The 17,743-nt window shown below is 48.2% G+C and overlaps 1 protein-coding gene across 2 annotated transcripts in view; it reads right to left on the bottom strand.

The window, feature by feature from the left end:
- The window catches only part of PMP22 (peripheral myelin protein 22), a 36,566-nt gene extending 22,989 nt beyond the window's left edge, over positions 1 to 13,577 (bottom strand). Inside the window, exons 1-3 of one of the 2 annotated variants that reach the window (XM_033184494.1) lie at positions 13,374 to 13,577; positions 8,889 to 9,000; positions 7,322 to 7,421 (exon numbers count right to left, since the gene is read on the bottom strand). In XM_033184494.1, coding sequence (XP_033040385.1) covers positions 7,322 to 7,421; positions 8,889 to 8,966 — 178 coding nt within the window. In that variant the 5' untranslated portion in view covers positions 8,967 to 9,000; positions 13,374 to 13,577. Of the gene's footprint in view, positions 1 to 7,321; positions 7,422 to 8,888; positions 9,001 to 10,659; positions 10,820 to 13,373 lie in introns of those variants that run through there. The other variant, XM_033184493.1, reaches the window with a different exon arrangement.
- Between the last annotated feature and the right edge of the window lie 4,166 nt (positions 13,578 to 17,743).

Below are 17,743 nucleotides of genomic sequence, written 5' to 3'. Positions count from 1 at the left end.
GCAAGGGATGTTTTCTTGGTGCTGGTGAAATCTTGGGGATACAACGGAAGTTTTTTTAAAGCAAAGACTATAGTTTCCAGGTCATATGGTTCAGACACAGGTTCAAACAAACATTTCATACCAATTCCTGGGTATTGGCATTAGAGAAACTCTAAGGGTTGAAATCCTGGCCTGTTGACAACACATTCCATCCTCTGTACCTCCTTTGCACCACCAGGGCCTCAGCATCTCATAAGAGCCTGTACAATCCAGAGCCATTCCTTGGGTAGAGATTACGGGTTGACTCAGGGAGCCATAAAGGTTTTAAAATGTAAAACATGGGTCCATAAATGCAGAAGGTCTCCTGTGTTTTCTAAAATCTGGCCAACAGCTGGGCCACAGACAAGGAAATTGTCTGGTGTCCTTGCCAAAATGGCAGTGTCACCAAATTGATAAACAAGTCCGGGATCATTCTGAAGACAGGGATGATAGGAGCCCACCAAGGACTCATGTTGGGGGCTGCTGAGACTGGCAAGATTTAGTTTCTCTAATTTTCAACCTAAGGCATTGATCTAATGCCACACACAACCTATTGATAGTCATGAGTTTGCTGTTCCTGCTGTTGCTGCTGTTTAAACAGAAAAGAAGAGTAGTAAGTGGTCATCTTCTCAGTGCCTGGTGCTGGTCCAGCCCACATACTGTGGCAGAGGAGACCCCCCTGTTGTCACTGGGAAATGAGGGGCTACAGGTACTGCCCTTAGACAATGGAGGTGGCCAAGGATGTTTGGGGACAGATTAGAGGACAGCTCAATAATTCCCTTCATGCTTTGGTGTTGAGCACTGGCCTCCTCCTAAAAAACGAAAGTGATTCAAAAAGGGACACACTTTTTGTGCCTAACACCTCAGCATAAAAAAGTTTATCAACTACCTTTTCTTCTGAGACAAGAGAGGACTTTGTGAGCAGGGACAGGCCCTGAGAGACAGATTTTACTGAAGACAAACTCTGCCTGGGTCCTGCCTCATCACTGAAGCTGACGAAGACCAGCCGGGAGCCAGGGTAAGCCAGAACTGTGCCCCTCCAGCTCCTGGGCTCCCACATCGCCTGTGGTTTAATTCCAGTATTCTGACCCATCCTGCTGCATATCAGGTCCACACGAATTAAATAAAGAGCAGGGGAATGCTTGTGAGAACTTGGACTTGATATTTGGATCTTGGAGACTTAAAAACAAAAAGCACTGGCTTATTCAACAGCAGGGCAAATGTTTTGCCTAAATCCTCTGGGTCATTAGATTTTCAATTGGCCCATAGGGTCTTGGGGAGGAGGCTTGGCACACCCCTCCCCCTCACCAGAGCCTTCCAGATTGTATGAGTTTGCAAACTAAGCTCCAGGAACTGGCCTCATTCAAAGCTAACCCATGGACCCTGCCTGCCATGCCCTGGGGCTCCATTCTCTTAATCAAGGCAGAGCGAACCTACTTTAAAAAACTGGTTACTCAAAACCAGTTTTCTAGCATAAAATGTTCACAGTTATTTTCTGATTGTGAAAATAAAAGATCTCAATGAGGAAAATAGGTAAGGCAGCAAAAGAAAACAGTCAAAGTATCAGAATCCTGTCACCCAAAATAATCACTGAAAATATAACCGATGCATTTCTACCTTGTACAATTTCTGATACACTCTGCCTTATGGAGGTTTCGGGACTGTCACTCCAACTTGGAATCCAACAGACCACTGAGAAACCCATGGAGACAGCAGGTCTAAGGAAATCACAAAGATTAGAAACGCATGCATATGCACCCAATTCCTTCCTAGTGTGGTTGGGGGCACACACACTCTGAGATGGTCTGTGATTCTACTTACCCCTCACTCTCTGTTCCCACTATTCTGCCCTGCCCTCTGTCCCTCAACTAACAACCTCCTTCCCTGCCCATCGATCTTGCACTTGATGGTCCTTCTGTACGGAACCTTCCCCAGATGTTTATATGGCTGGCTCCTGGCTACCCTCAAGTGGTCACTCCTCAAGGAGACCTCCCTTCACCTACTGCAATCCCTCTTTATCCCATTAACCTGTCTTACACAGTTCTTACCATTGCCCCCCAAATTCTCCATGTTTATTGACTAGTTTGTCCAGTAAAACATAAGCTATTGTTCACTCTTGTAACCTTAGTACCTACAGTAGTCTCTGGTACACTATAGTTGTTCAAGAAATAGTCCTGCATGAAAGATCAGAAGAGAAATGAAGAGGCTCCCGAAGTGGGAAGTTCACGTTTCAGGAAGTGAGAAAACGCTGAAATTCCAAGATGAGGGGAAGAGAGATGGGAGGTGAGACTTAACAGGAGCAGGAGTGGATCATTCAGGTAGATTCCGATGGGCGTTGTTAAAGATTTTCATCTGAAGATTAAGACCAACGAAGGGCCTCCGAAAGGTTTCCAAATGAGGATATAATTAGGTTTGTGTTTTTTTAAATATCAGCCTGGATTCCGTATGAAAAATGAGTCACAGAGGAGTAAGAAAGGGTGCAGATAACTAGTTAGGAGGCTGCCCTGGCGCCTCAGACAAACGAGGAAGCAGCGTGACCACAGCTGGGCAACAGGCATTGGAACCATGGAGTAGCCTGAGGGACCCATGACAATGCTGAGAAGAGAAAGAAGGAAACACATCAAGGCATACTCTAGATATTTGGCTTGCCAGCTGGTGAAGCAGCATTCACTAAAATACTAGAAAGTGACAAAGGGGTGGATTTGGCGGAGGAGATAAGGACTCTCTCTGGCCTAGTGGCTTGGGGGCCTCTCTTCGATATCCCAAGGGAAGTGGCCAGGAGATAGCTGGATAAACAGGTCTGGGATTCAGAAGAGAGGTCTGGACTGGAGGAAAATAGAGATTCAAGAGACGTCATTAAATAATAATAAGATGGCTGGGCGTGGTGGCTCACGCCTGTAATCCCAGCACTTTGGGAGGCTGAGGTTGGTGGATCACCTGAGGTCGGGAGTTCGTGACCAGTCTGACCAACATGGAGAAAGCCTGTCTCTACTAAAAATACAAAAAATTAGCCAAGTGTGGTGGCTCATGCCTGTAATCCCAGCTACTCGGGAGGATGAGACAGGAAAATTGCTTGAACCCGGGAGGCGGAGGTTGCAGTGAGCCAAGATTGTGCCACTGAACTCCAGCCTGGACAACAAGAGCGAAACTCTGTCTCAGTAATAATAGTAAGACTTCACTTGTACCTGGAGAGGTGGTAGAAATAGAGAGAAGCCTCAACAGATCCTAAAGTTTCTGAGAAGAGTCCATATGAGAATGGTGGGGTGCTGACAGAGCCCAGGATGCAGCAGAGATGGACTCTTCGAAGAATGCTGAAATAACCGGGACTTAGGGAACTGTAGAGGGCGCAACTGAGCTATTGCAAAAGAGTATGATTGGGTATGGGAGGGGATGGTCAAACCCTCAAGGGAAGTATTCCACACCAGGCTTACAGAGAAGTACTTGCTGCCAAGTTTCTGTGATTTGAGAAGCCATGTTTCCCCCAAGGCCGAATGACTATATTTCTCGCCTTCTCTTAGAAATAGGTGTGGGTGTGACCATGTTACATTTCATTAAAAGAAAAGGGGATTCATTCTTCTCCACCTCCTTTCTCCACCCTACTGCCTGAATCATGGATGTGACGGCTGGAGCTCTAGCAGCCTTTTGTTTCCTCAAGATGACAGCCAAACCCAAGAGATGGTAAAGAAATGAGCTAGCAAGTATCTGCATCTCTGACAATTTCATGGAACCTCCATACCTCTCTCAGGCTACCTACTTCCAGACTTCTTTGAAAAGAGGGAAAAATAAATGATCTTATTTAAGCCCCTATCATTTGAAGATGTTCTTTTATATGCAGTCAACCCTAATCCTAACCAGAACACTAGCCAACTGGTCTACCCCATCCCCTGCCTTGCTCTACCTTTACCTTAGGTCATGTCATTGCCCTAACAGGGAATATTCTCTTCCCCCTTGCCTGTACTGACTTAAATCCTGCCCATCCTTTGGAGGATGGATCAAATTCTACCTCCCACCAGAGATTTCCCTTCCACTTCCTCCCTGAACTCGGGCGCTGTCTGCCTGCCTCCCTTTGGGCATCTGGCCTGCTCTGCCTTCCAGGAGAGTGATTCACCCTTCCATAGTTATCTCCTGACTCCTTGACCAGGCTTGGGACCATCAAGGCAAGGTTCATGCTTTCCAGATCCTCGTATTCCCTGGGCTGAAATGGAACTGGATACAAGATCATAATGAATATCCCCACACTAAGCCTCTCTTACCTCTGCCTACACGAGGCAGATAAGGAGGGGATGCCAGAAAGTATACAAATACATTTAGAAAAACGAGAAGGCAGGCAGAGTCAAAGTCAGTTAAAAATCTAAAACTATTTCTAACATCAAGATGTAGTTTGGGGGCAAGATCTGGTATGTCTCTTTCAAACTATACAACCTAGATGTTAGACTGCCTCATGGCACGATGCCAGGAGGCCTCATTCATACAGAAAACAACATAAATGGCAACCCCCAGAGAGAGGTGCAGTGTCGTGGTCATGCACCAGAAAAAGGAGTACTTTCAAAAAAAAATACCAAGTCACATGGCACAGTGGCTCACGCCAGCTCCAAGTGTAATCCCAGCACTTTGAGAGGCGAGGTGGGCGGATCACTTGAGGTCAGGAGTTCAAGACCAGCCTGCCCAACATGGTGAAACCCCTCTCTACTAAAAATACAAAAATTAGCCAGGCATGTTGGTGGGTGCCTATAATCCCAGCTACTCAGGAGGCTGAGGCAGGAAAATCGCTTGAACCCAGGAGGCAGAGTTTGTAGTGAGCCAAGATCATACCACTACATATTTTTTCACACTTGCAACATATTCTTCACAAATCAATGTCAATAATGAGTTACTTTTGATTACTTAACAAGTATTTTTTTCAAACATACTTTCTAAGAGCAAATACAGACGCGGTAAATGGTTTACAACGAGCATAGTTCATTTGTAAAGGCAGTATAATGTTTTAAAAATTACACATTTTTTTTCAGCTTATTGTTTGCTGCCACAATTGTTAAACTCAATCGAGGAGGCCCCCGAGGATTCGACACTTAAGGCTGAAGTCGTAGCAACTGCTGCCACGTTGGGGAAGAGAGCAGCAGAGATAACCACCACTGGGGAAGTGTAAACGGAAATTTCAAATTTAGATTATGCCTGAGGGGAGTGGAAACAAACCCAGCGTGTTCAGGGACAGCATCCAGATGTTTTCAAAATGCCCTGATTGTGAGAGCTGAGAAGGGAGATGTGGAGAACAGACACTCCGGGGTGCTCTCAGAAAGCAATGAGACAGATTTGAAACCCACCCTAAGGAGGCATTCATTGTAAATGAACCCAAGAACATGAGCTTGGCACAGAAGGAACAAGTTGAGAGATAAGAAGTTTCCTGATTAAAATAACCCTAGTGCCTCTTTGAGATCTGCTTCTAGCACCAACTGACAGCTATTTCCAACCGCAGAATACACAAAATGCAAGTCAGTAACAGGTTACAGGTCAATATCGCTCTCTTTCCTGCAGATGGTTTAAGCACAACTTAGCAACTCCTCTGCCCGCCTCGTTTCTGCTGAAGCTCAGCCGGGTTTTAACACACCTGCCAAAACTGCCCCCTTCCGGGCCCAAGAGTCCAGGATTCCATGCCAAGTCGCGTGGCCAGATGCCACTTGGGGATGGCGCCTGTGAGCACCAAAGCCTGCCCTTTTCGGGCTGAGTCACTACTTGTAACCACCAGGTGTCAGTAGCGAGGACAGAGACTCCCATCCAGAGTGCTCAGGGAAGTTTAGCCAGACCCTGAAGGGGGAGAAACCGGATGCTGTGGCTTTGGGGACAAGCAGTGCTATGGCCACATTCTCAGGCACTCGTGAGTATTTCATTTACCCAGTTGCCAACTCACCATGCAAACCCACCATGTAATTTCTGGGATGGCTTTAATTCAATGTCTTTCACACACTCAGAGACAAGATTAAGCACTGTTCTCACTTCAATAGGACTGGGATCTTTTCTCCGCTCCCTCCCCAACCCAGAAGGTAAAAACATAAAGCAGGGTTTTCCATTCCTTGCTTATCTTCTCCATATAAATTACCAAATGAGTATTTTGGCAGTTTCTATTTGTACTGTGGTTCAAGGAATTTGGCTAATAACGCTTCAGCTTGGGACATGCTTGGGTATTACTAGGTACAGAGCCGTAAGAGGGAAAGTCCAGCAAAGAAATTGGATTATGCAAAGCCAGGACCAAAGGCCACTTCACTGCCTGTTTTATTGAACTGGATCTAAACTGGTTTCTCTCATCTGGTGTAGCATCTTGAACATATATACTGGATCTATGAGTAGCTGCAGCAACATTTAAAGTTGTATTTCCGTGGTCTTTTAAACCCAGGATGTTAGGAAAGCTCTGCTATATCTATAGGTCCTTCCAGCCTGAGGACACATCTTTTGGAACAAAAGATCATGTGGATCCACGTCCACAGGCTCTTAACACCAATCGCTGTAGCCTACCCAGCCACCAAAACAGCTCATCCTGTTTACCTCCGCCTGTCTGCATCCAAACACGCAGGGCTCCTGGCTGGGTGTTCCTTTCCCTCTGGGTGCTTAGGGTATCTAGTTGGTGCTTCTGCTGCCAACTATCCCTTAATTTGACCCTCATGAAGCCTGGCTTCCACATCTCACAAGCAAAGATGCTGAGGACAGAGGAGAAATACAATCTTCTGGATTAAGGACCCCAAGGCTTAGCTTAGGTTTTGCAAACAGCTTCAAGTCCCCATCTTGCAACAAGGAAACATTCAAAGGTTTTGATGCTAGGTGGCATCACTGAGGTCCAAGACCTGGACCTCAAGTCAGTCTTGTGTCCATATGACTGATGGTGCAGTGAGGCAGTCCCACTGTCACTGCAGCAGAAAGGGGCAGGACATTTCTAAATAGACACAGCCACCAAACCAAAGATACATGTTTGATCCAATGTCCCAAAGGGGTCTGCCTAAGGCTTAGCTATCATACCACCTTTACAGCTCCTATGTCGACATTTTTTTTTAAATCACAAAAAGCATTATCCTAAGTGATCAGGAGGGCGCTAAGGGCATGTCTCTAGGTAGAGTGAATCATAATGATGCCCAGGATCTCAGCTTCCCCAGTGAGATCACCACCCCTCCCATTTGCCTTGGACTCACGGCTCCCTGTCACATCCCAACCCACCCCAGCAACAGCATTCTGGCTTGTGTCTTCCAATAAGCGTTTCCAGCTCTGGACTGAGAAACGTGTTACAGGCATCTGAGGACAAGCACAAAACCAGCCTCACCGTTTGGTGATGATGAGAAACAGTGGTGGACATTTCCTGAGGAAGAGGTGCTACAGTTCTGCCAGAGATCAGTTGCGTGTCCATTCCCCACGATCCATTGCTAAAGAGAATCAGATAGATATCCTGAGTCAGGGAGGGAGTGAGGAGTGAAGGAAAAGGGGAAGGAGAAAGGCCCAGGGATGGCGAAAAGCACCCTCATGCACCTAGCTACCCCGCCCACCCCTGCATGGTAACAGCCAATGTTTTATGACCTAAAAGCACTTTGTAAATGGAAAAGTTCTCCATGCACATGAAAACGATTATGTGCAGAGATGTTTACTATAGTAGAAGGAGCCATGAACTCAACCTGAGACACCTGCATTCAAGCCTTTCCTCCTCCCAGCATCTCTGGGGATCATTCCCCAAGCCCCTCTCTCTGAGTCTATTTCCTTGTATATAGCTCCTATCAATCTGATGTTATCATCACCAGGCACAATGGAGATACTGTGAAGATGCTTGTAAATGTTAAACCAAGTTACAAATCCCCAACATAATTATCTCTCACAGAGACTACAAAATCATGCTGACAGGCCGGGTACGGCGGCTCACGTCTGTAATCCCAGCACTTTGGGAGGTGGAGGCGGGCGGATCATGAGGTCAGGAGTTCGAGACCAGCCTGGCCAACATAGTGAAACCCCGTCTCTACTAAAAAATAAATAAATAAATAAAAATGAGCCAGGTGTGGTGGCAGGCACCTGTAATCCCAGCTACTCGGGAGGCTGAGGCAGGAGAATTGCTTGAACCCAGAAGGCAGAGGTTGCACTGAGCCGAGATCACGCCATTGCACTCCAGCCTGGGCGACAGTGCGAGATTCCGTCTCAAAAAGAAAAAAAAGACAAAAGAAAAAGTAAAAGAAAATCAGGCTTACAATGTGCCTTAAATTAAGAAGCGAAAGCCACCATGAGAAAACTGCCTGCATGTCTGCTCATCTTCATCGCCAAGAAAATAACTTTAAGATCTCATGGGCTGGACAGTTTTGTAACATAAGTTACTCTGATGGCCTGTTTCTATCAGTGGAAGCTTTACTAACAAGGTGTTGTGTTCATGCCATAAAGCCGACATGGGACCTGTGAAGTCTTTTCCAGAAAAGCCCATTTTAACTTTCCAATTTCAAGTCCTAAAAGGGTGTTTTATAAATTAATTCACCCATCTGACTATGGTTTGGATTTTTAAAAAAATCATAATTACTCCTCTTCTTCAACGAGGCTGTATTAATTTAAAAAAAAAAAAAAGTTAAACAATCTTACCAAATGAAGGTCGGGGCCCCTAGATCTGCTCTGAAGTTACTTGGCTTAAATAGAGACCTGCGCACCTAACCCAGCCCAGCGCTCGCTTCGTTCCTATCACTGAATCTGCTCTGGTTTTCTCAAAGCATCTGGAAGGGGGCAGATTGCCAGAAACTTCCCTGGGACGTCTGAGACTTCCAACTGTCTGCAAATAACACAGTCCTGAACCAGAAGGAGCACGGGCTGGGAACCCAGATGGGGAAGAGCGGGCCGCGCAGGGAGCCTCCCAGCCAGGCACTCACGCTGACGATCGTGGAGACGAACAGCAGCACCAGCACCGCGACGTGGAGGACGATGATACCCAGCAACAGGAGGAGCATTCTGGCGGCAAGTTCTGCTCAGCGGAGTTTCTGCCTGTGGGGAGAGCGCTGGGCGTAAGGCCGAACGCACTGGGCCGAGCGAGGGAGGCGCGCACAGAGGGAGGGTCCCGCGCACTAGCGTAAGGCCCGGCCTGGCCCAGCGTCCGCAGCCCGCCCGCCCGCGCGGGTCAGGAGCCTTCGCGCCGCCTGCAGCCGAGAGGGGGCAGCAGCCTCCTGCAGGACCAGCGCCCAGCGTCCAGCGCCCAGCCAGACCCGCCTGCAACGGAACATCTTCTGCTTTTGGAAACAAAAACAAGCGGTTCGCACGTCTAAAAACACCCAGGGAATAGAGGGGTTTCCAGAAAATATGAGCAGAGGCCACTGCACGCTTCCACCCACCCCGAGCGCCTCCCGGAGACCGCCCGATAAGGGGAGAGGTCACGTTCTCCAAGACCGCAGTTCAGATTGTGAATTCCCTACGGGGTGGAGGTAGCGGTGAGGGGAGTAGGCGCCCAGATTTCCATCTGAGAACTGGAGACACCCGTGACATGAGCTGGGGGAGACAGCAGCGAGGAGGCTGGTTTCCCAGACCCCAGTGCTCTCCGCATTCCGTTCGTCTCCAAGTTTCCACCCAATTCTGCCAGCGTAGAGGAACCGTCCTGGACCCAGCTCAGCCTCGCGCAGACTCTGGCGGCTCCGGAGAGGCGGTGCAGAGCCAGAGGAGTGTGGAAAGGAAAGAATAGCTCGGGAGGGTTGCCCGGACCCTGCGCTTCCCGTCCACCGCGCGCTCCCCTAGGCGCGCCCAACTGAGACTCCTGGAGGCAGGGGGCATTCTGTTCCTGCGCTAGACCCGCGTGCTCGCCTAGAGGTCCAGTCTGCACCACAGGCACTCAAAGCCAGGACACAGACCCCATCAAGACTGAGCTCCGGTCTGGGCGCGGTGGGACAGGAGCCCAGGAGCCTGGACCGAAGGGAGTAGATGTCCAGCGGACCGGAGAGAGAGACAGAGGGTAAAAGGCTGAGTCCAATAATTTCAGCCGGTCAGAGCTGGCAGGACATCTATCCCAAGTAATGCGGTCCTCGCCCCTCATTTTAGACTTTGGGGGAACTGAAGGCTGGGATGACTTGTTAGAGGACATGCATGGCTGTAGAAGATCTAGCTGAGACTCTGGGGACCATTTCAGGCAGAGTCTTGGGCCAGGGAAACAACGTTTCAATAACCCAGTTTGAAAAGTACCCAATCCCAGGCCCCTCCGTTCCTCTCCACAAGCATCACATTCAAAGACACTGGAATGCGCTGGAAGAAATAAACAAGGATTTCTGATGACTCCCAGAGAGTTTGAATTAAACAGATGGCATGAGGCTGGGAACTGGGGAGCCACAAGAGTCCAGCACTCTCGGGATGTCCGCCACAGGGGCTGTTTTGCCACTGTATCCCGGAGTCAACGCCTCTTCAGCAAGGCGAAAACTGAGACGCCCTTATCCTCTATCCAGACACCAGCTCCATCACCCTTGCCCATAAAGGCTCCCCTCCTTGTATTACTCCAAGCCCCATTGGAAGGGAACAGGACACACAAGGGACCCTGTGCCCCTAAACAGAAGCTCCAGGGAGCTGGCCAAAGCCCCGCGCCTGCTCTGCGCCTTCTGACACCCTCACTGGAAGATGCCCCTATTTCTCCTCCATCTCCTTCACTCTCCCCACCAAATCACTTACAGCCCAAAGGAACAGCTGTCTCGATCCTCAGGGTGGCCTCAAGTACAAACTCGGGTGCGTTGGCTCCGCTGCTGGCGCCGCCAAAGCTGCGCTGCGGGGCTGCGCGCGCGCGAAGCAAGGGGGCAGTGGGAGGCTCCCGGCGTTCCCCTTTAACGGGAACAACGCCCTGTTTGCGTCGCTGCAGTAGGGTGTGTCCCTGGGTCAGCGTGTGCGGGAGGGCGGGACTCAGGGAGGAGAGGGGGCAGGAGAGAGGGAGGGCAGGAGACAGTCAACTTGGCCTTAAATGCGCCTCGGGAAAAAGTCGGTCTCTGCAAAATCGCGGCGACTTTTACTCGAAACCAGAGGCGGCCGAGCTTTCTCACCTCCCACCTCCCTCCTCCCCCGGCCCCGTGGAGATCATGGAAACCTAGTGTTGACCGAGAAACTGGCTCCTCAGCCCACCCTGGGAAGACCCAGCCAAAGGTAGCTCAGCGGATGCCCAAGGATGGGCTTCGGAGCGCGCCGACGCCGACCGCGCCCGCGCAGGGCTGAGGTTGGATTCCACTCCCACTAACACAGGCCAGCGGGTGCTTGAGCATTGAAGGGAGTCCCTCTTCTCTCGGGTCCTGGAGCCCCTGCCCTGTCCTGGCGTCTTAGCCGGGCACACCTGCCCCTCGCCGGTCCCCGCTATTACTGTCTGCACCTACCAAGCATGCCGGCTTCCTAGGATTGGCAGGGATTGATCTAGCGGGCTCTGCTTGAGTGCGAATTAGGGAAAGAAAAGTCTGGCGACTACCGGATAGCGTGGTCTGGGGTTGGGCTCCTCCTAGCCTGGGCAAAACCAGACTACCACCGAATAAGCTCAGGCAAAGTGTTCCTGCAGCAGTCGGGCTTGGCTGTCAGCCTTGGCTGGCGTCCTGGCCATGGGGTTTAGGGGGTGGGTGCGAGGTGGCCATTTGAGGTGGGGTTGGAGCAGCCAAGGAAACCAGCTGATTCATAGCCTCCTAACGTGACCCGCCCAGCGTTACAGGGAGACAGGCTAGCCCTTCAGTCTCCGCTTGGCAGAGGCGCGCCCAACTGAGACTCCCGTGCGCAGGCCAGCCTTGATGCACGGGACAGGGAGCAGGAATGTGGATATTAAAGGTCTTTGCCTGAAAATGCAGCAGTTCACACACGCGCGCGCACACACACACACACACGCTTCCCCACTTCTAGTGTACTGTGTCATAGAAGCTCATCCCCCTCAATGATTCAAATAATTCTATATTAATTTACAATTTGAAAGGAGCTGCTACTTTAGCTAATTGTATATTCTTACTGTAAGTAAAAATAAATTTGAAAAAATCTTCCAACGGTGATCTTTTTAAAACTCTCATGTTAGCAGATTAAAATGAAGCATACTTGTAAATTGTATTTACAGTTCCCATTACACGCCAGGCACTTTGCCTGGACTTTGTATGCATGGTCTGTGAGACTCAGTGGTTAGGCATTCTGTCTCTGGGCTCCAACAAACCTAATCACCCTGCTTACTTTTGTTGTGAATTTGGACAATTTCTGAAGTTCAGGGAGCTTCAGTTTTCTCAGATGCAAAAGGAACTAGTAATGCCTGCTTTAAAAGTTTATGGTGATGATTGAAGGAGACAATATGTACAAAGCAGTTAACATCGTGTCTGCAACATAATAAGGGCCCAGTGCCCAAATTGCCACCACTATTGTTATATCACATTTAACTCTCACATCAACTCTTCAGGGAAGAGCTGACCACCTCTGCACGAAAGTAGCTTGTAACTCTGATAGATAGGTAGATCGATAGATCGATCGATCGATAGACAGGTAGATCAATAGACTGATAAATATTTATAAATGAAAGTGCGTAGGCAAGTAGAAAAAAAAAATGTCTAAAGACCTGGAAGTGTTTTCTTTCCTCCATGGGTCATTTTATAGGTTCGATTTGCTCTAGAAATTATTACTTTGTTTTATGCTGTTTGGACATTATTTAACCAACATTTTTGTGATTACTACATACTCAGGACAGTTCTAAGTAAGCACTTTACAAATGTTAGCATATCTAACTCAGGATTTTCTTTCCCTTCCTTTGTGATTTTCAAATAAACTTTTTAATAAAGTTTAATACACATACCAAAAAAAGTGGACATATTGGGTGCTATAGCTCGCTTCTTCCTTTCTTTTGAACCCAATAGTTTAATCAATAACCACCCAGATCACAGCCACACCATACACTGCCAGACAGGTAAACCCAGCCCATCTGTCCCTCACTGCCTCTGGTCTCCTGCCTGGCTCTCAGTGGTGGAAGAGGAAATGCTACTCAGTGCCTGCTGACCAGGCTTGCCACACCCAGAGCCTGGCTGGTCAAGGCTCTGCCACAGGTGGCAGCTTCTCCCTAACCTGCTTACCAAGGCCACCTGCCAGGTGTGTGTGAACAGCTATTTTCCATGGGGGAAGAAGCATCTAGATTCCTTTCTTCCTTTCAATCTGGATGCATTTGGGTTTCTAGATGCTCTCAGATGGCCCCCCACCTCCCCAGCCAGAGTGTATATCCACCTCTTAACCAAGGATATAAAAAAACCTCTGAATCTCCAGTCAATTCCAACACAAATGCACCATCTCTCCTGCAGTCCTTTTCATTTGCAGCTTGCAGGGGGTGGGGAATTAGGCAATTCTTGTAAAGCATAGGCATGCATCACCCAGAGGCACAGTTTGCCAATAAAACTCACCCAGCCAAACAGCGTAACCCCTTCTTCCAAGCAGATTTCTTTGCAGTCAAATGCAAGGGATGCTAAGGCAAGGCCCTCCCCACAGGACAGCCAGAGACCCGCAGCCGACAGACTAAGCCTGCAGCTTCCAACCAGGCTCCCTGAGATGTTCCCTGGTGGTGCTCCCTGTAACTGAAGCCAGACCAGGCGTCTTTCCAGTTTATTCAGGGGCTGGTCCAGTGCTGGGATATGTCATGGTGGCCTGAGAGGTTCTCAGCCTCTATTATTTAAAGAGACAGTGTCCAACTTTGTGTGCTTTCCATAATATAGTAATCCCAAGAGGCCCTGCAGGGCATGGAGAAACTGGAATCAGAAGGGAGAAGAGCTTTGAGTATGCCTGAAGTCTGTGATGCCAAGGTTGTTCTCTCTGGAAGTGCCAACCTGTGTAATAGCCAAGAGGCCCCACTAGCTCCCCTCCCCTCTCAGTGAATTCTGCAGAGATTAAATATACTGTGTGAAGGATCTGTGTCTACAGTGCTACTGCATATGTGCAGGTAAGTTTTATTTTAAATAAACATCATTTTTAGGGGCCCAAACATTGCACAGCTAATCTCTCACAGCATCACAGCAGTGAGCCAAATGTCTCAAGAGTCACCAAATCAAGCCTGCTTTGTTCCAATCCCTGGTTGGACAGACTCTCTGCTACCTGCTCTGTCTGCCTAGACCCCATCGCAAATGATCACATGTGTTGTACATCAAAATAAAACTTAGGGAAATGGGTTCTTCCGACTCTGTCTTTAATGTGCCCTCATCAAGCTGAACTTCATGAGATAATTCAGTGTAAGTAAACGAACCTCTACTGAAAACTTTCTAACCTGTCAGGCAGGATAGGCTGGAAGAGCAAATGGAAATTCTTGGAGAGGGAAGTAAAGGAAGTTATGGCATTTTTAGGTTCTTTGCAGCGTACCCACTCCAGCTCCCAGAGAGTCCTCCATCCCTTGAACCGCTTCTAGCTGCAAGCTCCAACACAAGGGGACTGTTTTCATTGCATGAGTTTCCTGGAATTCTGGTACTTGCGGCATAAGACTTCCTCTTGTGTCAGGGATCCCCAGTCTGGAGAGACCTGCAGAGTTTGGAGAAGTCCCTCCCTGTCACACACTTTACGTTTGGTTGGACTCTCCGGTCACAAGGGCCTCTCAATGACGCTCTCTCCTGTTCTGCCCACAGCCAGCATCTGCTCACAGTCAACATCACAGCCAGTGCCAATGAAACAGTTTCACCTTTCTCTCTTTGCTGAAATCATTTTTATTTTTCCCAGCAGTGGTTCTTCAGAATCACTCAAGAGCTTTGTGAATGACCTAGCCTGGGCCATGCGCAGAGAAGCTGACTCAGGTGATGTGGGATGTGGCTCAGGTATGGGTAATTTCCAGTGTCTCTCTCCCCGCTGGATGTTTGGTTATCCAGTCAGGTTGCCACGTGGAGTTAGATTGTCCCTGATTTCCTTCCAGCTCCCTTCTGTTGTGGAACCCAAGTGGAGATGAGGTGCAGTGTGGGCTGCTGCAGGATTATGCAAGTTATAGGTCAGTTCTGCCAGGCAAAACAGGGGGGTTTGTGTGTGTATTTATCTGTGTGTGTGTGTGTGTGTGTGTGTGTGTGTGTGTGTGTGTGAAAGAGAGAGAGACAGACAGACAGACAAAGAGACAGAGAGAAAGACAGAGAGAGAGAGAGAGAGAGAGAGAGAGAGAGAGAGAGAGGAGGCTCCCTCAATCCTCCTCTGGCATGGTCTGTACAGGGACTGGGAACAGCGAGCATGGGTTTTTGCAGCCTCTCCGGACAGCCTTTTCCTGGGTACTGCCATGATCAGGTCCAAAGGCTACATGACAGAGGCTGCTCTCCCTCAGGCCAGGATCAAGCCTGAAGACGTCTAAGATTATTTCTGATCTAAGAGCTAAAGATTCCGAGGAAAAGGGGCAGGGCCTAGTGAGTGTGGGGCATGGCTTCTGGCCAGATAGGACCAATCTGATCAGCCCTCCCTCTCTGCTTCCATGAGCTCTGCATTCTGAGACCTGCTCCCTTGGCCTCCTGTCTCTTTTGTCCAGGTCCTCCATCTCCGACAGTCAAACCCTGGAGTCCCTGTTGGCTGTCAGCACCAGAGCTGGTTACTGTTGTGTTCCACCGGCCCCGTCTACCAAATGCCAACACACTTGTCTTTACCCATCTGGGCCATACTCTCTTCCCTTCCCAGAGCCAAGTGAGGAAAACTCCTTCCTGGTCCCCTGTCTCCCATTTCCAATAACCCTGTTCTCAGCCAAATGGGACAATGTCTCTGCAAAGCTGTAGGCAATATCCCACTGAGCCTCTTGCAAAATAAACACATAGAATAGTCACCAAATAACATTTATTATTATTTACTGTCCTCCCTTCCAGTTATGAATAGGAAAAATGAGAATCGAGATTATCTGAGGAAACACAGTTGAGTCAATGTGACTGGCTATTTCCAGCACCTGAGTTGTTCTGCTACACCACGCTTCATCGGCTCAGTGGCATCAACTGTCTGCAAGTCCTTGATAATGATGATAATAGGTTATATTTCCGTCGTGTTTAGCATAGGCCAGGCACCATCTTCAACATTTTATATGCATCAGATCACTTAATCCTCACAACTGTATGAAATAGGCACCCCATCATCCTCTTTTAGAAGAGGGAGAAACTGAGGCACAGTGAGATGTTCAGTCACTTTCTCCAGACACACTGCAAAGAAATGACAGGCTGGATTCCAACCAGGCATTCTGGCTACAGATCCCATACTCACAGCCTGGGCTATCTCACATTCTACCGTGCCCCTAATTGTGCCCAGCACGTTCCTAGCATATCTTCTCATCATGCTTCCATAGACACGATCATTTAATGTCCTATTTGTATGAAAGATATTCTCATATTATACATATTTATGCATTCATGTTTCTTTTTCCATTAAGAAGGCAAGGACATATCCTAAGACATCCATTTTTTCAGCACCAGTCACATTAGTACAACTTTCAAGAATCCTGTCTCATCTTGTCGACAAGATTGTGTGCTCCTCTGGGGATATTTGCACTCCATACATCTGTACAGCACCAGCACTGGCAGAATCCTGCTTGTAGGTGACAATTTAATTTCATAAGAGTGAAATGTCCATGACAGTGGAATCCCAGCAGACTCTTGAAGAGGGAGGAAGCCCTTCTGCACTTTATAGCTAATAAAATGCTGTTAACATATAGCAGTATCTTATTTAAGAGGAACCATTATAGTCATTTTCTATGTGAAGAAACTGAGACTAGGAAAATTTACAATGTTTCCTCCAGGAACTAGCTAGTGAATGCCAGTGCTCGGGCTTAAAAATGTCAGTTCCTCTGACTTCCAAATCTGTAATTTTTTCACTATGCAGCCTCCCCAGAGAGAAAACCAAGGCAAGTCTGAATTTGGTGTTTGTCCCGGTGATGAAGTTGTTGTTGGAGCATCTATTCCACCAGGTGCTCAATCAATATCTGAAGAGTGTTTACACTAAGAATGAAGTCTTTCCTGTGTCCTCATAGCCAGCAGCCTGTGTGGGAGTTCTTGGCCAGCCCTGGACACAGCTGGCCTGGAAGGGTCCTCAAAAGTCAATCCTGCCTCATCTAGACTCAGCTAGACTGTTTTGATGTTGAGTGAGAGCAGCTTGTTGAAAGAACAAGCAAGGCAGGGAAAGAAGGCAGAGGGGAATGAAGGAGGGAAGGAAGGTAGGGAGGGAGGGATGGAGGGAAGGAAGGAAGGAAGGAGAGATAGGAAGAGGGGAAGGAAGAGAAACAGAAGGGAGAATAAAAGGAACAGAAGGAGCCAGTTTGACTTCCATGACGGAATCTTCTATAAGTAAGCAAGTTTGAAATTATGTCAGGTCTCAATCCCTAGAAGATATTCTTTATGAACAAGACAGACACAGTCAGAAAGCAACATAAAGACACACAAAAAACTCACATTGGCACAGGACTGTTCCCTAAATGACATCTTTAAAATACAGAAAGGTATCTTGGAGTAAATTGTATCTTTAGCTCCTTCACCTGTGGGAGAGAAAAGTCACAGAATTACTATGTTGTGGCAGTGGGACCAGACCAAGTACAAAGGACTCTCTGTTCACAAATGCATTGTTGCTTAGGAAAGACAGATTCCACAGATGCAAGTGGCGGGGAGAAAGCAGTCTTTTCTCTGACATCTCACGAGCTAGCAGCTAGAGGATTTGGGAGCAATTTAAGCGAGAGTCAGAAATAGAAGTGTACTTGGGATTGCAAACTCTAAAACTCTTCTAAGACTGCTTACTCCTGAGTAAAAATGCTTCTGCTCCAGTAGGGCATAGGTTCAAATAAGATGGGAAGCTG

This window comes from Trachypithecus francoisi, unplaced genomic scaffold (genome assembly GCF_009764315.1).
Source record: "Trachypithecus francoisi isolate TF-2019V2 unplaced genomic scaffold, Tfra_2.0 Lachesis_group20, whole genome shotgun sequence".
In the NCBI taxonomy this organism is placed as follows: domain Eukaryota; kingdom Metazoa; phylum Chordata; class Mammalia; order Primates; family Cercopithecidae; genus Trachypithecus; species Trachypithecus francoisi.
Note: the sequence above shows the minus strand (reverse complement) of the source record. Positions and strands in the feature narration are given on the sequence as shown.